General features: G+C 31.4%; 4 protein-coding genes, 1 long non-coding RNA gene and 1 pseudogene across 14 annotated transcripts; 4 read left to right on the top strand and 2 right to left on the bottom strand.

The window, feature by feature from the left end:
- Positions 1-668: 668 nt before the first annotated feature.
- Positions 669-2,565, bottom strand: LOC105838452 (single-pass membrane and coiled-coil domain-containing protein 4 homolog). Its single transcript, XM_012684020.3, has 2 exons — positions 2,308-2,565; positions 669-1,654 (listed from the first exon to the last, which is right to left on the bottom strand). The coding sequence occupies exon 2, from the start codon at positions 1,645-1,647 to the stop codon at positions 1,468-1,470; it is 180 nt and encodes a 59-aa protein (XP_012539474.1). The 5' UTR covers positions 1,648-1,654; positions 2,308-2,565; the 3' UTR covers positions 669-1,467.
- A 102-nt stretch (positions 2,566-2,667) lies between these two features.
- On the top strand, positions 2,668-4,562 carry LOC118648098. 7 transcript variants are annotated; one of them, XR_004965167.1, is made up of 6 exons: positions 2,669-2,686; positions 2,754-2,873; positions 2,951-3,043; positions 3,111-3,400; positions 3,519-3,734; positions 4,092-4,562. It is a non-coding gene; the product is annotated as an uncharacterized LOC118648098 (long non-coding RNA). The 7 variants fall into 7 exon arrangements; XR_004965164.1 differs by having other exon boundaries at positions 2,668-2,686; positions 2,754-3,043; XR_004965168.1 differs by lacking the exon at positions 2,669-2,686 and having other exon boundaries at positions 2,697-2,873; positions 3,125-3,400.
- A 6,198-nt stretch (positions 4,563-10,760) lies between these two features.
- LOC118648101 (terminal uridylyltransferase Tailor-like) lies at positions 10,761-13,773 on the top strand. Its single transcript, XM_036294337.1, is given in 5 exon segments — positions 10,761-11,855; positions 12,125-12,238; positions 12,241-12,328; positions 12,418-12,620; positions 12,785-13,773. Coding segments are annotated over 5 exon segments (1,812 nt in total). The 5' UTR covers positions 10,761-10,849; the 3' UTR covers positions 13,186-13,773.
- LOC118648102 (programmed cell death protein 2-like) lies at positions 11,340-17,065 on the bottom strand. Of its 4 annotated transcripts, none has more exons than XM_036294341.1 (6): positions 16,687-17,063; positions 16,212-16,629; positions 15,308-15,725; positions 14,977-15,079; positions 14,280-14,468; positions 11,340-11,473 (listed from the first exon to the last, which is right to left on the bottom strand). In XM_036294341.1, the coding sequence occupies exons 2-5, from the start codon at positions 16,573-16,575 to the stop codon at positions 14,280-14,282; spliced, it is 1,074 nt and encodes a 357-aa protein (XP_036150234.1). In that variant the 5' UTR covers positions 16,576-16,629; positions 16,687-17,063; the 3' UTR covers positions 11,340-11,473. The 4 variants fall into 4 exon arrangements, with proteins under 4 accessions (XP_036150234.1, XP_036150232.1, XP_036150231.1 ...); XM_036294339.1 differs by lacking the exon at positions 11,340-11,473 and adding an exon at positions 12,591-12,678; XM_036294338.1 differs by lacking the exon at positions 11,340-11,473 and adding an exon at positions 13,066-13,158.
- Positions 17,066-17,169: 104 nt separating this feature from the next.
- Positions 17,170-19,329, top strand: LOC118648100 (transmembrane protein 50B-like). Its single transcript, XM_036294336.1, has 4 exons — positions 17,170-17,375; positions 17,668-17,774; positions 18,210-18,370; positions 18,746-19,329. The coding sequence occupies exons 1-4, from the start codon at positions 17,277-17,279 to the stop codon at positions 18,769-18,771; spliced, it is 393 nt and encodes a 130-aa protein (XP_036150229.1). The 5' UTR covers positions 17,170-17,276; the 3' UTR covers positions 18,772-19,329.
- A 2,018-nt stretch (positions 19,330-21,347) lies between these two features.
- Positions 21,348-23,060, top strand: LOC118648103 (annotated as a pseudogene).
- The last annotated feature ends 44 nt before the right edge of the window (positions 23,061-23,104 follow it).

The following is a 23,104-nucleotide window of genomic DNA, read 5'->3' as shown; positions in this document are numbered from 1 at the left end:
GAAAGAACCTTTCAACAATTTTTCTCTTTCCTAAATTCCTCTTCTGTATATAAAATTCCTTTTTCAATATGAATTTGCTGTAGATAATGAAATATTTTTTGCAAAATTAACAGAATTAATGCCTATTTCACATATTTCAATACAATTTTGATTTCTATTAGGCTTCTTGGAAACATTTTTGGAAACTGGGAAAAAACTGCTAAAAAAATTTTTCTTTCCTTTAAATATTTGTCGTATTTTTCAATTTTTTTTTTTCTTCGTAAAGAAAGGAGACTATTCATATAAAAACATTCATATTTCATTATTAGATCTTTCTATATTTTTCTAAAAAAAAAGAAAAACCAATTTTCTTCCTTAATTTTTCCAAAAATTAAGAACACACTACTATTTGTATTAGGAATTGGTCAATTTAAATAAAACTTCCAAATTAATACATATTTTTCAACTTCTTTTAACGATTTGTATTATTTTCAGACTAAACGAAGTAAAACAAGATATTTATTAAGAGCATTAAATCACATTTCAGCTAAATAAAATATAATTTGAAATTTTAGTTAATCTTATAATCAAATTTATTTAAACGTAATTAAACAATATTTAAAAAAAATTATATATAAAACAATTCTAGGGAAGTAGGGAGAGATAAGGAAAATATAATACACAATACATATTTATATATAACAAATATATTTTCATACCGCATTGGACCCATATTCATTATTTGAATACTTTACATACTAACAATCTTCCAATTTGATTTATAACTATTAAAACATATATATTTACAGATATGGACTCTCTCTATGTGTAATGTTTAGAGAAGTATACAAAAAATAGTCAGACAAAATATTTCATGAAAACGAAATTCTATATCTTTATATAACTCTATGATACGTGATTCAATGATGGAAAGAACATGCATGAAAAAAAAAGAATTAAGGAAGACCTAGGGCGGAATTCATAGACTGATCGTAAGTTCAAGAATCGTCTTAAGTCTAGCCACGAGCAGACTTAAAGCTTACTTAACCAATGAAATAACATATGAATTCCGTCCATAAATTACAATGAACTCAATACATTGTTTCGAAGTAAATAAACTTTACTCTTTAAGAAACGTGATATAAATTAACTTTTCTTGTGCTTGTAATGTTTTTGTACAAAACATTTAACCCCTTTATGCCTTTTTATATAATTATATAAATCTTAATATATTACACAATTCTTGACTTGAAAAATATTCTTATCAAATTAAATAATACAGACATTTGCAAAAATAGCATTCTGTTTCCAGTTTTATAGATTGGGATACAAGATTCTCCCTGGAGAGAACAGTGGAATGTGCCTTCTTTTAGAAAAAAAACTTATTCATATATCCATAAAAGAATGCAAAGAATTTTTGCATTGTCAAGGTGTGGTTTATGCATTAGAACGAATGGACGACAAAAGTGGTTACAAAATGTAAGCTGATTAGTAATCAAGTAGTTTTGGACGGGTTTTAACATAAACGTATGCTGCTATTATCACAAATATTGCAGCTATGGTGGGTAACACGACTGTGAACACCCGCTGCTTATTTTCAAGAAACTCCTTTTTCCGTTCCTTCTTCTGTTTGTTCGTCTCTTTCGTCTTTCCCTTCAACTGCCGCATATTTCAGCTGCAAGTTAATACAATTGTATTAGGGCAAACATATATTTCTTTTCTCAATTAAATTAATGCTCAGTACTCAATATACATCTAGGACATTTGTGTTTTATGCATTTCCTTTCTTTGAAATTTCTTGTCAGCTATAATTGATTATAATATTTATATACAATATTTTAAATACAACTAATATTTTAATACTTTTTAAAGATGTTAAAGCATATATCATTAATTTTTTTTTATACTTGTAAGTGAACATTAACAAACAATCTATGGTGTGTGATAAGAGTTCAAAAAACAAAAGTATGTACTGAGTATTAAGATAAACATTCATATGTTTTTTGAATCTATTTAGTGTGTTACTGAAGACGTAATCAACTGTACATATGTATAGTTGATTATGTCTTCATGAATTCGATATTAGCGCGAATTGCTGGAAAGAGTGAGAACTAAATTTCAAATAATCGTTGGAGCGAATTGAGATTCGTGTATTGAAAATATTCTAGCAGAAAAAACATCAGCGGGTGATCTTCGTCAAAGCGACAACAGTCGCGTTCGTCACGCATATGTTTTCAAGCGCTGATCAACTACATAAAACTGTACGTTCACGCGAACTTTCCAGAACAATCGTTTCGGATTCGTGAGCATCGAAATATCATTGCATACCTTCGAGGATGCACGAGACGACCAGGTACGAAAAAGAAATACGGAAGGATAAAGTTACGTTCGTCAGTTTTTGGTGTAAGTTAGATTTATGCACATGACACGTAGCTGCTATTATATCGAACTACCGTTGGCAGGGAGAGACATTGGTTTACATTGGTTTCTGTAGCCTGTCACTCACTGTCACTGCCTGTCACTGCTGCACGCCAGCCACCACTACCAGACTGGTGGCAGTCGTGGCACCAGTAGTGCACGCACTGCACGCACGTAATGCTAAGTGCGTTCCTAAATTCATCGCAGCAAGGCACGCGAGAAAGATCTTTTAGGCCGGATCTACAATAAGTGTAGTAAGCCTTAAGAATCTGACCAATTATAATTGAATGTGAGAAGAATAATCGAATATAATTGGTTAATTCCTTATAGCTTAAGGCTTACTACACCTATTGTAGATCCGGCCTTAAAATGGAATTCATCGTGATGCCGGAAGGAGACGAGGGATGAAATTCATAGACTGATATCTTATTCAAGATCCATCTTTTTCGTCCATATAGTTTGGAAACAACTTTTGGGTAATTAGCAGTCTCGTATTTAAAATCTACCAATTTCAAATACTAGACTGCTAATTTTTATTACATGTAAATGCGAGCAACGAAAGTTAAAACTTGGCTATAACATTTCGAGCGACATCGCATCGAGGACCGGTTCCAAGTTACAACTTCTTGGTAAACTTACCTACCAGGTAAGCATGTGTCTATCTTCATTTCTTTTGTTAAATAAATAAAGACAAACATATATTTACCTGACAGGTGAATTTACCAAGAAGTTGGAACAATCGATCCCGAGTCTCGCGATGAATGCAGATGAATGTGGGGTGCGGTCTGGCCCTATTCTTGAAATAGTTGCGCATACGTAAATAGCAAGTTGCGAATGATCGCAATAGAAAATCCCTAGAACGGTATTCTTGACTGTCGCAAGCAGTAACGTATACGCAATTTTTCGTGTACGATGCAACGAATGGTTCAGACCATTCGTTTCATGAGAAACGTATACGTTTCGATGGTGAAAAGCAATAGTAAAAGCCTCCACGTATTATTAGGTAAGCATATATTTTATAAATTAAAAATAGAAGTATTGAAAATTTACTACACATTGCGTTTTTTTGCAAGTGAATCCTATCAATTGAATATTAATAAAAATATTCATATTGGTGTTAGTCAGCCAACAGTCTCTCGCTGCATCCACAAAATTATTGATGTTATAACAAGAGAAGAAATAATGAAACAGGATTAAGTTTCCCAGTACGTTAGCAGAATTGAACACGTTATCCTGGAAGCACTCGCAATACATTTATATGGAATAACTCATATGCAAAAAACGTGCTATGGTTTATCTCTACAGGCGCTATCCACACAAAAATTTCCATTTAGTAGGTAAGGTGTTAAGAGAAATAAATGACGAGTAATGTAATGCATTATTTAATGTTGAAACTTGCAGAAAATAATATATATTTTCTGCAAATATGTATATATGGAGGAGTAAAAGCCTTAGTGGTGTAAGTCAATTGTTTAAAATATTAATTTGTGTGCATAGATGCAATTATATATTGTATAGATTGCATCTGTGCACACAAGTCAATATTTTTAAAAATTTAACTTAAACCACTAAGGCTTTTACTTCTCCATAATATTAAGAAAATTTTCAGAAAATTATTAATATAAAATCCTAATTTCCCCCCACAAAAACAAATAATATCATAAATTTTTACGTTAAAATGTTTTGGATTGCAGGTGATTCAAGGTATTCTCTCAGACCTTGGATGATGACTCCTATAATAGATGCTATTAAAGGTAGTCCAGAAGCTGAATATAATACCAAACAAATGAGATGTCGTGCATTAATAGAATAATGCAATGGAGTTCTGAAAATGCGGTTTAGATGTCTATTGAAGTATAGAGTACTCCATTACTCTCCACCAATAGCATCTAAAATTATATATACATGTGCTGTTTTACATAATATGTACATTGCCCAAAATGTGTCACTGAATCTAAATGACGATAATAAAGATGTAGATTTGGGATGTATAATAACAAAAATCGTATTGAAAATGAAAGAAACGTCCGTAGAATTGATCCAAATATGGCAGCTGGTAGAAATAAACAGCAATTAATGATTGCAAATTACTTCTCGTAAATTATAAGTATCGTTTATCATTTAGTATAATTTTTATCAATAGTGGATTTATATTAATTAGGAATATATTATATTTTAAGTCAAAAATTTTTATTTATTCTTACAATGTATATGAATACAAATAAAACATATAATATGAAAGAATTATATAAAAGACTTTTAAATATTATAACGTATTCTTTATGGCATGTAACATTCCCACTTTTAAACATTTATTAAAATGTAAAATAAAATTAATTCTTATAATAATCCTCTTTCTTTAAAATTTACTAAAATTCTCATGTATTTATTTATTAAAAAAAGAAACGATTTAGTAAAATTTTATTTTATAATTTTAGACGTCTTATTAAAAAAATTAAAGTAGTAAACTATAATACTTGCTTTTTCATATATTAATATTGCGTATAAAATCTTTTTAACTCAATCTTACTCAGTCTTATTAATTTCATCTAACAATTAAACCTTGACAAGTTCAAGATCACAATTGTTGCAATATATTACATGAACAATCTTATTTTTTTACTTACAAAGATGTAATAAACATGTTAGATGTAACAAACAAGACTTAAATATAATAAACTCAATATTTTTTATAATTAATTTAAATAAGCGCATCTTAGCTTTATTAATTTTGTCGATGTTTGTAGAAATGTACGTCTATTTTCCGACGTTGCCAAACGTAAATCAGTGCAATGAAAAGCGTATACGTTTTCCTCTGCGAATACTACACTTTTATGTTCAAGAATACCATGTCAGAAACGTATGCGCAATTTCACCGTTCGCAACGTGCGTATACGTAAAGTTGCGTACAGTTTCAAGAATAGGGGCCCTGGGTGCGGTCCCATGAAGCGGATTATGCGGAAGCGGAACGAGCGGATCACCAATCGCGGATCATTCTAATAGAACTCTTTCAAAGATTCCGTCGAAACGGTCCTGTGATTGGTGATCCGCTTGTTCCGCTTCCGCATAATTCGCTTCATGGAACCGCACCCTGACATTTGAAAAAGCAGAGCTCTCATGGCTATTACTTATCGCATCCAGTGTGCGAGAACCACAAGTCTCCTCTTATTCAACGAAGGGGAATTCCCGCGAACCTATTTCCCTGTCTTTCTTTGTGTACTTTTTGTTTATGCGTCTCGCACAATAGGTTATGTACATCATCCGAGGTGCGAAGGAGTTTTAGGTATGTTAACTTTCACCGATATATTTTTTGGAAATTAAATTTCGCAGTCAATAAAAGTTATTCTCACTCTTACGCTACATTTACACTAAAAAATTTTAAAGAAGTGATAAAACCATAAAATGGTTTTGGAATAAGATAAGTCAAATAGGATTTTACGTTATTCACGAGACTAGACTATAATTCATAATCATTTCTATCAATGGATTAACTTTAGTTCGTTTAATTAATTTTTCATCTCTTTCTATATAGTTTTAAAATTAGAAAAAAAACAAACAGTATAAGCTAAACTGAGTTTAAGGTAAATCTCTAGATGAAACAAAATAACATCTACAACTTTTTTATTTTTATTCAAAGATTATTAAAAATAAAATATTTAATAAGCCATTTTTATCACAATAATTATGAAATTATTAAGTACAATAATTATATTCAGAAATATGAATTTTCTCTGTTTCTCTCTTTCTCTATTCCCTGTTTCCCATTGTCCGATATTGTGCAAAGGCCTTGAGGAGCTGCAAAACATTTCTTAATGAATTGTTTTTTATTCTTCATTTCTATTCCATTTAGGATGCGTTTGAAGAGATTAACTTTATCAACATCAGTTTATCTTTATTGTTAAAAGTAGAACAAAGGTAGACTGATGCTGACAGTACTAATAACTTATCCATGAGCATATCCTTATCATGCACAGTAAAGTAGCATTGGATATATCTGACTCATGTCACTAAGGTGTTAATTTAAAAGATACTAAAAAAAACATACTTATTCAGAGCACAAAATCTTGATAGGAATTTGGTAAAATACTTGTAGAAATGGATCAAATTAATATAAGCTCTCTCTCTTTTTACTACAATTACAAAAAGAAATACAAGTTTACACAACACATTAATACAATTTAATTATTCAATTCAAGTTTTTATGCAAGTTGAATTTATTTAACTTAAGGAAAGGAAAATTAAATATATTAACAGAAAAAAATAAAAACTCATTAATCATATCGTTAACTTGTTGTAGTAAATGTATTACTTTATATAAATGTACCGTAAAACACATGTACTCTTTTGCGCAATAGTTACAACACGATACTCTCTCTTGCTACGTCCACTTTTGTTTGCTTTTCGCCAATGACTACCTGTTCATCCCAAATAGTTCATCCTGTGTCGATCCCTCATCTCATGATCTCTACACGTATTATAATAGAACCTTTTATAAAACACATATAAATACATATAAATACATATAATGAATACATATAAATATTCGCGCTTGTCTCCTTGCTTTGTTCATTGGATGCTTATAAACTTTGAAAAGAAGTGTATACCATATGCTAACTCATGACTTATCACCCTTGTCTCAGAGCTATGCAAATGATTTTTGGAGCTCAGTTATAAAGATGAAGTTCCTTATCTGTACATATATACATACATAATTTTAGCGTACATCTATTGGTTGTGTTCTATAATTTATGTTACATATACTATAGATTTTCAGTACTGATAGTGAATTTGAAACACAGCCACTGTGATACGTACGTTGCAGTAATATATTTATACAAAATTAATTTTTTGATAAAATATTGGGGATACTTTATGCTACAGGTTTATCGAATATAATTATTTAAAGGAAAACTTGATTGGAAGTGAAAACACTTTGTGTGTGCTGGTAATGCATTTTCATCAAAAATATGCTTTGTTGTAGTATAAAATAAATGGGTCCAAGTAATTAATTTCGTGACTGTAATAAATTATATTGTTAATTATTTTGCCATAATTTTATCATCTTTTACACGTTTTCAATTTTAAATAAAAAGATAAGGTATAAAAGACAAAATCATATCGGCGCTTTGTTGCAGCTTATTTAAATTTTCGATTTGATTTTGTTAATAACAGGCTAGTGAATTTTTTAAGTTTGAATATAAGTATGATTTTGATGGAAACGTATCACTGTAAGAGTCTTCGCTCTAGTCGGTTTTTCTTAAAAAATTAAAATGTTTGAAGCATAAATTTGTAGCATAAAATAACTTTCAATATCTTGAGTGTCCGCACAATTAATTCATGACTATACGCACAAGAAATGTTAATTCTACTGTTAAGAAAAACGACTATTCAACGATTATTATTTTTCTTTTAAATAAGTATTATCTTCAGCCAATACTCATTATAAATTTTAGAAAAATGATTATGGTTTAGTAAAAAAATTTTATACTCTTTCGAAGATTCGAAGAATATTATAAAATTTTATTGAAAAGAAAAGCCAGGATAAATAAATAAATTAAATTTTTATTTTAATATTTTTGATTGAAATATTAATTATTAAATCAGAATACATCTTGAATAAATACGATAATTATGATGTAAGTACTTATAATACATACAAACTTATGAATATTTGAAATAATTAATATTACTTATTCCAGTAACAATTTACAATATTTTTTGTATATACTTACATATAAAAATAAATATCACATGTTTCTAATAATAAGTGTATTTTAAGATATATATTAAGAATATAATCTTATGTTGCAGATTATCATTACTTAAAAGAAGAAAGTAAATTGAGATTTTTGTTAAAATCAGATACTAAATAACTCAGGTAGTAACTAGTTAAAAAATTAAAAATTAAATAATAATTATTTTATTTAATTAAAAATCTTTAATTATTTATTTTTTAAACATATAATATGCAAATTTTATTACCTATAATAATTATTTTCTATATTTAGGAATAATTAATTTTTTTAAGATTATAATTTTTAATATTATATTTGTGCTATTATAAAATTAATATTTAATTTAGGGATAGATTAACTTCAACAAATGATTAAAAAATACTATTTTTTAAATATATTTCTTAACATAATTCTTAAACTGAGAGCTCTGATGCATTCACTATATTTCACTTTTCTATGGTTCTGATCCTTGTCTATTACTTGAATCTCAGAATATTATTACATGTATATTATTTCATTACAGATTTGTTTCGTTATAGACAGGAGAACAGACACAGTATGAAACTTACCACAGCGAACACAATACATTTTTTCAGTCAACGTATAACGTATTATAATGGACAATGGTATTGTTATCAATGTAAAACTACATTCCAAAATTGGAGGAAGCGCAACATCATTCGAAAAATGATCACTCGAGTCAAACGGAAACGTCTGATTTTATAGACAAATCTATTAAAATATTAGCAAATAAAAAATACAAATCCTTATTAAAACAGGGTCTAATAATAAGAGATGTTCAACAGGATTACGTTTGCGTATCTTGCCAATCTTCAGTATCTACTCTTGATGATTTTTGGGAACACTCAAAAGAAGAAAATCACCAAAAATCTGCAAATGACATATTAAAAAGTTCTACAAAAGAACGAGACACGAACGGCAAAATAAATAGTATTCAAAGTGATGGTCCTGTTAATAAAGAAAATCAGCGGAACATAAAAACAAATCAAATCTTTTGGCAAAAGTACAGCCGATCTATGAGAACAAATTAACGATAGACCACTCGAACAATTCTACGCAAATGACAAACTACCAAACTATTGCAAGTGTGCCTTACGCTCTGATGCAGGAGAGGCAAGCGTATAAACAGTTCGTAATGCAACAAACATTACATTATGGACAATGGTATTGTCACTGGTGTAAATGTACGTTTCAAAGCTTGGCAGATGTAACGTGTCATTTACATAAAATTCATCCCGACATCGGCAATCAAATAACAAATTTCAATAAGTTTAATAATTTTACATTGTTAGACACGAATTACAGGAAGTTATTGAATAATGAAATAGCAAAACAAAATTACTTTTGCATACCATGCCAGTGCTCCCTACCATCCATAGATCATTTTCATGAGCATTCAATGGGGAAGAGACATACACACATGATCAGTAAGAAAAAATATATAGATGCTAATATCATATCAGAAAATCTTGCAAATAAACAAGAAGCTTTAAATAATGAAACAGAATCTAAAATTTACGATCAAGCTGTTTCTCTCAATGTCGCTAAAAATTATTTAATCAGAGATCTTCCAAGCAACTGTAAGGCAAAAAAGGAAAATATAGTTTCTTCTGAATCCTATAGCAAAGACAGTACTAGTGATAATCTACAAATTGAAAAATATATTTATAAGGCTTTTTGTTGTTTATGCGATGTGTTTATCTTTAACACTGTTATAAAAAATCATGTAATAATTGAGACGCATGCATTTATTGCATCTCAACTAGAAATCTCCAGTAAGCAAACAATGTGCATTATGAAAATAGAAGAGGAGAGAAACACTATTAAGGTAAACGGTAAATACTTAGACGGAATAATATGGCCAAAATACACGTCAACGGCAACAAAATACATTTGTGATCAATGTAATAAGACAATCGAAGAGAATGATGTAATAAATCACGAGAGAACAGTACATGAAAATAGTATGATATCGTCGATGAAATTCATTTGTAATTGGCCATTGATTGGAGATTTTAATATTGCTATTTATTATCCACTGTTTAAGTGCTCGTTCTGCAATGAAATAATACATGGTGTATTATCGTTGTCAATGCATTTTTCGAAATCTAAGCACAAAGAAAATATTAAATTAATGATTGACATTAAAAGACAGCATGATAGTTACAAAAACGTACAAATATATTTGGAGCCTATTGAATGTTTAAGTCTAATCTCTTTCGAAAATAATGGCAGAATTGTTCAAGTTAAAGAACAACCTGTAATGTATATAAAAAATCATTGTACAACTTTCAGCAAAAACATTTTATTCGATAAATTAATTTACATTTGCTTTGCTTGTCAATATACGTGTTATAAAACTAACGATATAATTCAACATTTATGTAATAAAAAACATTTACAAGACTTTAAAAATATTTTTCTCACATATAATTATATACATAATATATCTACATCAAAAAAACATAATGTAAATAAGCACACGAAGTAAAATCTTTAGTTTCTAAAGATGCGTCAATTAGCGATGGATCATCGAACTATAATATTAACAAAACACAAGTAAATACAAAACAACATTGTAATCGTAATTTGATGGGTGCAATAAATGCTGATACAAAAGTGACAGATCGCGTCAAAATAAAAACAATTTTGGTTTTTTTATATCTAGCGATATATTCGCGGAAATTAATAAATTAATGGTACCAATAAAGTTGGATACAGATTTCAATAAAAAGAAGGAAAACATTCCAAATCAAACACATAAAAACTATAATCAAATGTATAAAAGAGAATTTCTCGACTTTGAGGACATCATGTTTACCTGCAATCAAAAGAGGCTAAATGAGATTAAATTGAATCTACAATTTTTCTTATTACGTGACGATAAAATGCTTTGTCTTTTATGTAACAATTTGCATGCACACGATGCACAGACAATATATGAACACATAAATACTGACATACATACTGCAAGACTACATAAGAACAGTATCGAACATACTGAACTATTAAAGGAGTTAATAAAAGTACAATCTCACGAACATGCTAAATGTTTTGCCTGCAATATTGATGTGTGTGCAGATTCGCACAAACATAGAACGTCTGCACCTGGACAATACGTTCCAAATTATAAAGATCATATTACACATTCCGTACACAAAACCAATCGCAATATGATGCATGTCCGGGTTGAACAAATATTGAAAGAATTTCAAGATTTGTGGTACAGTATTCAGTATTTCGCTTGCGTCGAGTGCAAAGTGAGAATCAAAACAAAGATACAATTTATGAAACATCTTAGCGCCGTACACTCTGCAGTCCTGAAAAACAAGGACAATTCGATGTTTGAATTCTGTTTGACGTGTGCCACTTTATGGTACAAAACAGAAAAATATGGTATTAACATTCGTCAAAATTATCAAGTACACTGTCAGCAATCGACGCATAAGTATTTAAAGAAAAATAATGATTTTGACATATCGCTGCCTCTGAAGGATTTGCTGAGTAAGGTCAACGAAACTACTGCTAATTTGTTTAAGTTGTCGAACGACGTATTAAATGATCCGAAAGTAATTCAACTCACGAATGCATTAACGCATATCTTTAAAACACATCGATTACCTGTAGAAGTGTATATATTCGGCTCAAGGATCACTGGCTTAGCATTGCCAGATAGTGACATTGATATATATCTTAACTTTGGTAAATATGTTTAATTATATTTCTAATCTTTATACATATAAGGTGTTCAGCAACAGATGTGATAAAATTTAAGGATTTTAAATAATAATAAGTTGAAAATATTAAGAATTAAAACAAAATTAAGGAGGGGATTATCATTTCGAGAAAAAAGCTATTGGAGAATTTTTTTTTAGAAACTGCAAGCAATTTATTTAAAATTTTATAATAATTTTAAAATGTAGAACTTATAAAGAAAAATTGTATATTATAAAAGAAAATTTTTGTGTTAGGTGGCGAATGTACCGATCCTAAATTAATTAAAAACAGAAGTAAGCAAATTCAAGACTGTCTACGTACCGACAAAAACTGGGACATTGAATTAACTTTGGACACGAGTAGAACACCTATATAAAAGTAAAACATAGATTAACGGGACTCTATTGTGATCTCTCGTTTATAAATGGTCTGTCTGTGGAAAATTCTAAGTTTATTAGGTATGAGGTGTTTCTATATTTTCTATGTTTTGTATTTCCAAGAAATGTATGAAATATGTTCATACGAATATCTCTGTTAATAAATCTAGGTTTTTCAACATGGCATGTCCACTGTGCCACAAGTTAACACTCTTTCTGAAAAAGTGGCTTTTGCTGAAAGGTTTGACCGGCCCTGATGGAATAACGAATTATACCCTTACCTGGCTAGTCATCTTTTATTTCCAAGTCAAATTTCAAATACCGACTATTGCTACCTTAATAAAAAGTTATAATCGATTGAAAATCGTTTCTAGTAAGTATTTAAAAATTTATGTAAAAATAATATATTGTAGCATGTTATAGCTTGGAATCTGTAATTGAGAAAGATTTTATTTTTATCATAATAAGTAAATTACAATAATTTTATACATATTTCAATTTTGTATAATGTATGTTATATATTGTGTTATACTTTAGATTGGGAAACTGAAGTTAAGAATACTATTCTTATTAATGTACCCAAGATATCAATCGAGAAATTGCTGTCGGGATTTTTCAACTATTACAGAAAATTCGACTACAAACAATTTGTAATATGTCCGTTATTAGGCCAGGTATGCTGCAAGAGATCTTTTACGGAAGTATCGACTTTACCTGAATGTATGGTCTTGTACGTTGCACAATTGCAGAATGAACAATGTGAATATTTTCGTATTGACTCGCCTATGTGTGTGCAAGATCCATTTGATCTCTCACACAACTTAACAAAGGCTGTACAAATTATAACTCTTAAACGCTTTAAAGATTATTGTGACACAAGTTTTTCAATGTTACATCAGATTACGACTTCGCTAAAACAAAATTATAAAAATTTATAATTGTTGGTTTTTGAAGCGAGTTTTTCTTGATAACAATTATTTTTATTAATTTGGACTTTTGGACGATACATTAATAATCTATTATTTGCTAATAAAACCAATAGTTTTATTAGTTTTATTAGCAAAACATAGTATAATAAGATTATGTTATATATGTAGCAGTATTCTGATAATCTATATATAATGTTTGCGATATACATTGTAATGATGATAAGTGTATTCCATTTTCTATTGCTATATATTTTATATTCTTTAATATTCTATAATACATATTCTATAATACAATATTCTATAATACTTTAAGAAATAATATTCGAATTGTCAACATAAACCAGAACCTAAAAATCTTTCCTAGGATTTCTACATCAGTTGCTGAACAGTCGTCAGTGAATGATTGTTTAAGAAGAATATTAAAATAATAAAATGCAAATTAATTGATAATTTTTAATCTAATTTTTGTATAAATTTGATTAAGATATAATCTTTTATTCGAACAAAATATAATTATTTTTTCTTGTTTACTGATTGAGATGCAATAACTCTGTATTTAATCATTTTTTCTGTACTTGCCCAAAGATGAAAAAAAAAGATTTTTCATTTCATTTTATTTTACGAGGTTTAATAATTATAATAATTATTTTTTATTTACTGCAATGACAATTCAAAAATTGTTATTTCCAAAATGTCTAAAAGAGAAATCTGATGAGAATTTAATGCACTAAAAATGGATAATCTATAATTTATATCATTGTTATATTATAACATTTTATAATATTAATATTGTTAATTATAATATATAATGTGATTCTCTCTTAAAGTAGATTGCGATATTTTCGAAAAATACTTGATCAGAATTCTATTTTTATAATATATTTTAATATATATTTTAACTATATTGTTATAATTCATATTTTATCATTGTATTATTAATTTCTTTATGTACTATTTAATTCGCGTTTATTGCTTTATTTTATAATACATTATAATTTCGTCGACAAATTAATTTTTTATGATAAAATATAAATCAATCTTTCTAGGTGAGATAAGATATAAAAAGATAAAGAACATTTTAACATTAATAAAATGTAACATACTCAAGTATTCTGATTTATTCTCGATTCAACTTCTTCCTGTACAATATCTTGCTTCCATACATATTCTCTTACATACTTGCTTTTAATAGGTATACAAGATTGTTTGCATGTGAAAACTGCCAATACTCCCCAATCAAAGGACTTTATAACATCTTTTAAGTTAAGAAAATTTAATAGTTGTGGCATTATCTGAAAATCACATTTTTTATTTAAGGCCATGTTTCAATGTACGTTGTCAATTGCTAAAAACCTATAATATTGTTACGCGCGCTGCTCGCTATACTCTCCGTCCGCGAGTCAACTGTCGAATCGGCGATGTCGATCGGTGGCGGCGGTCAGCTGTCTGGAGCCGGGCAACGGGAATTGACAGGAATAAACAAACAGTCGTTAAGAGGCATCGAGCCAGATCGGTCGTTAATTGTAAACGCTAAGAATAAAGCTGTTCGTTAAGAGTATGGAAAAGTGTCTTTTCATTTCGCGCGCGCGCGTAACAATATATATTACGTAAACTACAGATTGATTTTCATTATCGAGAGTGTATAGCGAAAGAAATCCATTAGGAGTACATTTTATTTGATAGAAAATTATATTTTAAGGAAGTCTAAAAGTTTTTACTTTTCAGATTTTTTTATTTTATTCAATAAGATTTGGTATAACCACCCAATTTAATATTTGTGTATGAGTAAACTGTACGTACTTGAAATTCGAACTGTCTCTCACCATTGCATTCCTGACATTTTGGTATGTCCGTTATTTGATTATGTGATGAAATATAGAGCACTTTTCCTCCTCTATCATATCTGTAAAATAAATATGGATCAAATGTTTAAATTTTATTGAAATTGTAAAACAATGTGCTTCGACATTTTTATAATCGTTATAATTTCCATTATTTTTATATGCCAAATTTTTTTAGCTAAAATGTGTTATGTATATAATTTAAAATAAATCCGCAAAAAATGTTCCAAAAAAATCTCTCAGCTCAAAACAATATAATACTCCCTTAATACTTTTGCAAAGAGACGTACCTCAAAATCTGATCTGGAAAATTATCTATTTTCATACGAAATTCTGCGAACGTCTCATCTTTTTCATCGTTAGCCATTTGAAGTAAATCATCGTTAACATTCTCATTTTGAATTCCAAGTTTGCCATCTTGCAACATTGCATTGTATTTTTTAACTTCCTCTTGTTCACTTTTGGAATCGTTTTCCTCAACATTTTCTTTCGCAGTGTCGTCGCTCTCTATGACAATCTCATATTCAGGAAACAGAAAATTGGAATCGCTATTTTTCGCTGTTTCAATGCCACATGTATCTTTATGCCTATTCTTCCAGTCGTACACCTGATGTATGCGTGAGCAATAATTGACAACTTTACATTTTCCGCAATGATTAGGAGCTAAAATCCCACAGACATGGCATGTTTTTGCCCATTGCAATACATCTATGAAAACAAATTATTATTATTAAACTTTTTATTAATCTTCTATGTACTTTTATTAGTTTACAAAGAAAGCTTATATAATATTATGATTTCAGTGATGTAATAATACTATGTCAATAAAACCAATCATCAATTATGTAAAAATAATTAAAAAATTAAATATAAAGTTCAATGATGGCTAAATGCTGATATTTCTTATGTGATTTTATATACATTTTTTAATTCATTAAACTGTGCATCAAATAAATTTAATGGACTTGAAGATAGTTTTAACAAGATGTAAATTGAAAAAGAACAGTAATATCACAATATTAATAATTAATAATTACCTACTTTTTTCAAGAGTTAATTTATAACAGTTTCAAGGCTAAAAATTTATTCAGTGCATAATTTGGTAAACTTGGAAATGTATATAAAAATTGCACAATAAAAATCAGCACTAAGATTGAATAAGATCAACAATGACTGATTTAATTATTACTATACCAATGTCCGTTCTCCAATCCTCTTGTTCTACTGGTGGTTCGGCTGGATAAAAATCGTTTATTCTATTCAACTGTGACCTGAAGATCTTCAGGTTTCCATTCTGATTTGGTCTGCAACAATCTGCATTCTTGCACACAAAGATATATACAATCCTGTGAAATGTGTTAGCGTCCTCCTCGTACGGTGCGTAGATCTGGCAGAGAAACACGCAGGGATCGCCACAATAGTCGCACTCCAGGTCATCTTTGCCGGGAATGTTTTTCATATCTAGCCAAGCTGGCTTGCCGCCTACTTTACTGGGAAAGAATCTGCTTTGGAGTCGCCAGGACTCACATTTTTCCACGAATCCCAGATCAATTGCCATATTCGAGACCGTCAGGAAATCGCATACGAATGTGTCACAAAGTGTGCTGTCGATCTGGAAACAATACAGAGATAAATAAACGCGAAAATACACGAGAAAACGCATACTTACCTTGAAACATCAAACTGGACTATTGGACGCACGTGGTCTTTTGTGTACACTGCTGTTTAGATAATCTCTTTTTGAGTGTAGTTAATGTAGGAATCGTAGTAATCAGTAGAAATGGCCAATTAAAACAACACATTAGACCATTGGCGGCGTCTAATTGGCTGAGGTTGTTGTAATTCTTGCACTTTACTATATACACTCGAGAGACAATAAAAATTTAATTTTGTCATTTAAAAAACGGAAAATAAAAAAAATTTAGAAACTTATTTGATCTATTTCTTCTAGCTTTCTGATAATAGATAAATCTCCCTTTAATTTAACTTACTCCATTTTTATGGAGTCTAATCGGAGTCATTATTTGGAGTTGTCAAAATTATATACACGTGTACAATTATCCATTAGTTACCGACGGAAAGTAAATTTGAGCGCTGCCGTTCACGAACTTCAGCACCATCGTTTACATCTCTCGGTACTACGTGGTACTACGTTGTGAATGTTGTGTATATTGATACCTGTCACGCGTATACGGTTAGCTACTCGACCCAACTGAAAGTCAGCAAATTTACCTGCGTTTTTCGAAAGGCGTGGCGAGGATGACGTCCTGTTTCGAGAATATGCAGGTGCCGTCCTGCATCTGGTTCGAAGGTGGTGAGAAGAGGAACGCGCTCGTCTCGATGCTCGCGGGCATACTGGTAAATCTCATAGATTTCACGCTCACGATAGTCACGATAAACTTTTTTCGTCGACAACACAAAAAACACGCATACCTCCCACGAGCGAGTTGTCACATTATCGACAAGCACAACTGTCTCTAGCATGCTTCCTTTCTTTGATTATTTGTCAAATTTTGATTTTCTGTATAATATTACAAATATATTTGTCTTATATACATATAAAGATCATGTGCTTTCAGCGACTCTCATTTCTCGCGTTTACATTTTCCTTGTAACTAGTACAAGAAATCTTACTGAAATGCTGTTTTAGTTTTTCGTGGGATGGTGGTTTATAATAGATGCTCATGCAAAATATCCGAGTGAAATGGCAAATGCATACCATGTTTGTGGAGTATTTGGTACCATATCGCTCTTCATGTAAGTAACATTAATAGTATTATCAGTAATATATATGGAGGAATAAAGTAACAGAAGGGAGTGTGACAGGGTGAGAGATATTTTCAGCAGCTGGAAGGAGGGAGTAGGCACAAGACTTATCAAAAGTTTAAGTATAAGGATATATATTCGATATTGTGTTTGGTGTCAAAATAAGGCAGTCAATCAGATTCTTTACTTCACCTCTCGCAGTTTGTAATATCTCTCTCACCCTAACACTCCTTTTTCTGTGTATGCGTGCGTGTGCGCGCATGCGTGCGCATGCACGTGTGTATGTGTGTGTGTGTGTTATTCTTCCATGGTAATACATATATATTATAACGGAATATATAAAAATTGAAATATATACTACAGAAGAACCTCTTATTATGATTTACATTATCTACTATTGTATGGAAGCAATTAATATTCCTACAGGGTCAATTCAGTAACAAATGCACAGATAAGAGGAGAAGCTTACAATGGTGGTTGTTTAGGAGCAAGAGGAGCTCGGAGTTGGCTGTTTATTGGATTTGTTATGGGATTTGCAGCAGTAATAGCAGCCTGTTGGATCTTATTTGCCAACTTTGTAGCAGCAGGTATTAATAAAACAATTTAACATACAGAACTTTCACAAGAAAAGTGACACAAGTCATAAAGTGTCCTTATTCAAGAGAGAGCAAAAAAACTGCATTTTGAAATTATTTACAGCAGTATTAAATATAAATAACTTATAGTTAATTATAAATTGTTTCCAGTTTTTTAGAAAGATAGATATTAATTCTATTATAGCATTATGTTAGACCCTTATAAACTATTTGTTTTGATTTGTATTATTTTTTATTTTTATTTTTTAAATTCAATTTTGAATTCAACACATACGTTTTTTACAGAAGTTTAAAGATATATATTATATTTTTTATCTTTATTAATATTATTTTTTATTTTCACATTACATTTAATATCTTTTATAGGCGCAGTACATCATGGCCAGGAGTAGGATTGTTCCTACAAAATATATTTATTTTTCTGGGTTCGCTCACATATAAATTTGGTCGATCCGAAGATCAATGGGGTTAATAGATGTGTGCTATTGACGGAAAATGTTTTTATCACCATATAGTAAAATCATACACTAAGCGGAACAAACTTGAGACGTCAACATATACTTTGTACTGCTTCGAACGTGAAATCCATTTTGGTCACAGAAAATAATTCTTATTATAATAAGCATTTCCATATACATGCGATAATTTTTATTTATATTCACTAGAATTGTGGACACAGCAATTACAAGTTCTAATTATAGATTTACTGTAAAAATAAGCAGACTAGATTATCGACTTTTATGTGATAGAGTTATATACTACTTATGCTACGCTAGTAACGTTAAATCACATCAGTAACTTTTTGATCTGTGCATTTTCAAATCCTGTATGTATATATCTTACTTGTTGTTTAGTTATTGGTATTTTATATTTGATACTTACACAAGAAAGATAATCATAACTATCTGATGAATTAAAGTTAAATAAATATACTACGTTCCAAGAAAAAACAGAGTTTTTAAAGATTTCTTTATAATTAAAGGATTTATTTTATCAAAGTAATTTCTTTCATGCGACTGATTTTTTACTTGTTATACTTTTTTTAAATCAGTTTGAATAGATTCTGAAGTCTATTTATATAAATTTAAATAGACATGTAATTTAAATAAATACAAGATAATATATATGCAAGACAACTTTGATTAAATTCTGATGAACTTAATTAACTTGTCAAGTAATAGCTTAAGTATTTAATATAAATAAAAAATGTTAATTTTTTGTTTTTAATGTATGAATAATATTATACTACGAATAATTAAAATTTTTACTTTAAGTAAGATATATTTGACTGATTGAATCAATTACCAAATAATCGATTATAAGTTAATCGAAATGTAGTTAAAATTGCATACAGAGACGCCGACTTATCACGCGTATTTAACGTATAAAGTCTATCTCGACGAAATGTAACGTTTTTCATTTTACATTCTAGAAATTTTTTTTTCATACGCATGAATTTATACTTGATTGATTAAGGCCCGGTTCCACAACTCACGGTTAAATTAACTGGCCGATTATTCCATTGGAATTGACCAATCGTATTTGTCGTTAAGCAAAATTAACAAATACGATTGGTCAATTCCAATGGAATAATCGTCCAGTTAATTTAACCGTGAGTTGTGGAACCGGGCCTAAATTGATGAATTAAATTGATCATTAAAGATTAGAATTTAACCAAAGTGAAACTGATCAAGACTAAAATTTGTCAAATTTTAATATTCAATTAAAATTGCAATTTATGAGACGATTTTGTCTGGGCTTTAGCCTTTGTTTACAATAGATGTAGTAAGCCTTAAACTACAAAAAATTGACCAACCACAGTTGATTATTCTTCTCACATTTGACTATGGTTAATTTCTTACGATTTAAGACTTACTACATCGAGTCAGTTATTTCAACTTCTTGATAAACTTATTTATCAAATAAGCATGTATCTATCTTCATTAGGCGGCGTCTACAATGGCATCTTAAAACATAAGATTTAAGAAATTGACCAATCACAGTCGAATTTTATAAGAATATTCAATTGTGATTGATCAATTTCTTAAATCTTACGTCTTAAGATCTCATTGTAGACGCCGCCTAACTTTTTTAAAATAAATTATTTTTATTAGGGAAAATTCACACCTTGGCAGAAAAAGCAGAATTCATGCTGGTAGTAAATAGTGCACTCTGCTTTTCTGTTTTAAAAACTGTCAACTATTGACGCGACTTCTGATTGGTTTTTTGCTTTTTTGTCAAGGTGTGAATTCTTTCTTTACGTTTATTTTCCTTAGGCCCGGTTCCACAACTCACGGTTAAATTAACTGGCCGATTATTCCATTGGAATTGACCAATCGTATTTGTCGTTAAGCAAAATTAACAAATACGATTGGTCAATTTCAATGGAATAATCGGCCAGTTAATTTAACCGTGAGTTGTGGAACCGGGCCTTAGACCTTGTCTACAAAAAAGATTTAAGCTTAAGCCGTAAGAAATTGACCAATCGCAATTGAGTATTCTTATAAAAATTGACTATGATTGGTCAGTTTTTTATGGCTAAAGCTTAAATCTTTATTGTAGACAAGTGGTCTGTTCTTTCTAGCTGCACTGTTGCACCGGTGCAATAAGTTAAAGTAAGACAAGTATATTTTTGGTTGTTCTTTCTAGCTGCACTGTTGCACTGGGTGCAATAAGTTAGAATGAGAAAAAATATACTTGTCTACTTATTGCACCGGTGCAACAGTGCAGCTAGAAAGAACAGACCATTTTCTCATTCTAACGTATTGCACCAGTGCAACAGTGCAGCTAGAAAGAACAGACCAAAGGCCTTACGAATATGTTCTCGATGGAATTGACGTTATCGGCACGAATCGCGCGATACGATTGGCTCCGATTTGCCAACGCGGACCAATAGCTTGTGGCGCGTTCCGCCAATCACGATGTGCCACACCAACACATGGTGCTCAGCGGACGACGACGAAGTGACGGTGTCACGCAGTATCACGGATACGGAGAGTGTTGCGGTGGAACTGGTGGAAGGTGTTGCGGTCAGTTTTTTGTTGATTTAAAAGGGGCTGGCGATGCGCGAGCGTGTGTTCTGAATGGTGTACAGCTGAGAGTAGCCGCCCTCCCCCGAGTACGTCGTGTGTTGTCACAGGACCCGAACGCAAGGTAAGCGTGCCTGCTTCTCCGATCGACGTGTCCCACGTCGCCGGTATTCATAACCAATCTTTGACAACTCGCTCGTGACACGGCACGACGGCATGTACTATCTCGTATCTCGATCTATCGCGAGTACGTACACGTTAACGTTCTTGAAATCTCGCTGTCACGCTGCGTGTTATCATAATCATCTGTCTTGGTTTCCAGATGGGATTCTCACAGAGAGGCATGTCGATGGCGCGTCGCTCGCCCTGCTCGTAATCGCCACTTTCATCGGCATCAGCATTGCGAGAATTGCCGTTATGAGCATCGACCTTGGTAGCGAATGGATGAAGGTCGCTATCGTCTCGGTACGTAACGTAATCTGTTCCACGAGCGTTCAATGAATTGACGTTTTGCATGAGAGTACTTTGTCAATTGAATATGTCTGATAAATTTTTTTACTTTAAGAAATTAATCCTGTGAACTGTTTATTATAAAGTACCTTTGTTATTCTATTGCTCTGCAGCCTGGTGTGTTCCTATGGAAATAGCTTTAAACAAAGAGTCAAAGAGGAAAACGCCAGTGACAATCGCGTTCCGGGATGGAGAGAGGTTATTTGGCGAGGATGCTCAGGTGATTGGTGTCAGATTTCCCCAAAACCTTCTTCTATATTCTAGACCTCCTAGGAAAGCCTATAGACAATCCGTTAGTACAACTTTACCAAGAGCGGTTTCCCTATTACAACATCGTCGCCGACGACGAGGGAAAACCATAGCGTTTAGACTGAACGAGAACACAACGTACACCCCGGAGGAGCTGCTCGCACAGATACTGCACAAGGGCAAGGAGATCGCGGAGCGCGGAGGCGTCTGCCCATCAGAAGATCAACGAGGCCGTCATCACTGTACCAGGTTTCTTCAATCAGGCCGAGCGGCGGGCGCTGATACAGGCGGCGGAACTCGCTGGCCTGAAGGTGTTGCAACTCATCAACGATTACACCGCGGTCGCGCTGAATTACGGCGTGTTTGGTAGAACCGAGATCAATGATTCCGCTCATTATATCATGTTCTATGACATGGGTGCCAGCAGCACCACCGCGACTGTCGTCAGCTATCAGAACGTAAAAACGAAGGACCGAGGTTTCCTCGAGACCAATCCTCACGTGGTCGTACTGGGCGTGGGATATGATCGCACGCTCGGCGGTCTGGAGATGCAAATTAGACTGCAGCATCACTTGGCGCGAGAGTTGATGCTTTAAAGAAGACGCCAAACTTGGTATTCAAAAATCCGAGAGCAATGGCAAAGCTCTTTAAAGAAGCTGGACGCGTTAAAACTGTACTTAGCGCCAACGCGGACCATTTCGCCCAGATAGAGGGTCTAATAGACGATATCGATTTAAATTGCAAGTCACAAGAGAGAAGCTGGAGGAAATATGCGCCGATTTGTTCAAACGTGTAGCGAATCCTGTGAAGATTGCACTGGAAACTTCGGGTAACCTATTATTTTACAAATAGAATTATAATTATGATTTTTGCAAATATGTACTTAAACGTATTGTTAAAACTGTTTTAGGTTTACAATGGATATTATATCGCATGT

The sequence above is a fragment of the Monomorium pharaonis genome, unplaced genomic scaffold, assembly GCF_013373865.1.
Source record: "Monomorium pharaonis isolate MP-MQ-018 unplaced genomic scaffold, ASM1337386v2 scaffold_173, whole genome shotgun sequence".
In the NCBI taxonomy this organism is placed as follows: Eukaryota; Metazoa; Arthropoda; class Insecta; order Hymenoptera; family Formicidae; genus Monomorium; species Monomorium pharaonis.
This window is presented reverse-complemented; position numbering and strand designations above follow the sequence as displayed.

Coding starts and splice junctions, on each gene's coding strand:
- LOC118648102 (XM_036294341.1), bottom strand. CDS start 16,575: ATGGCAATTGATCTGGGATTCGTGGAAAAATGTGAGTCCTGGCGACTC. Junction 15,080..15,307: donor TTTCCAGATCAGATTTTGAG/GTACGTCTCTTT, acceptor TTTATTTTACAG/ATATGATAGAGGAGGAAAAG. Junction 14,469..14,976: donor AGAGACAGTTCGAATTTCAA/GTACGTACAGTT, acceptor TGTGATTTTCAG/ATAATGCCACAACTATTAAA.
- LOC118648100 (XM_036294336.1), top strand. CDS start 17,277: ATGACGTCCTGTTTCGAGAATATGCAGGTGCCGTCCTGCATCTGGTTC. Junction 17,775..18,209: donor GGTACCATATCGCTCTTCAT/GTAAGTAACATT, acceptor ATATTCCTACAG/GGTCAATTCAGTAACAAATG. Junction 18,371..18,745: donor TGCCAACTTTGTAGCAGCAG/GTATTAATAAAA, acceptor TATCTTTTATAG/GCGCAGTACATCATGGCCAG.
- LOC105838452 (XM_012684020.3), bottom strand. CDS start 1,647: ATGCGGCAGTTGAAGGGAAAGACGAAAGAGACGAACAAACAGAAGAAG.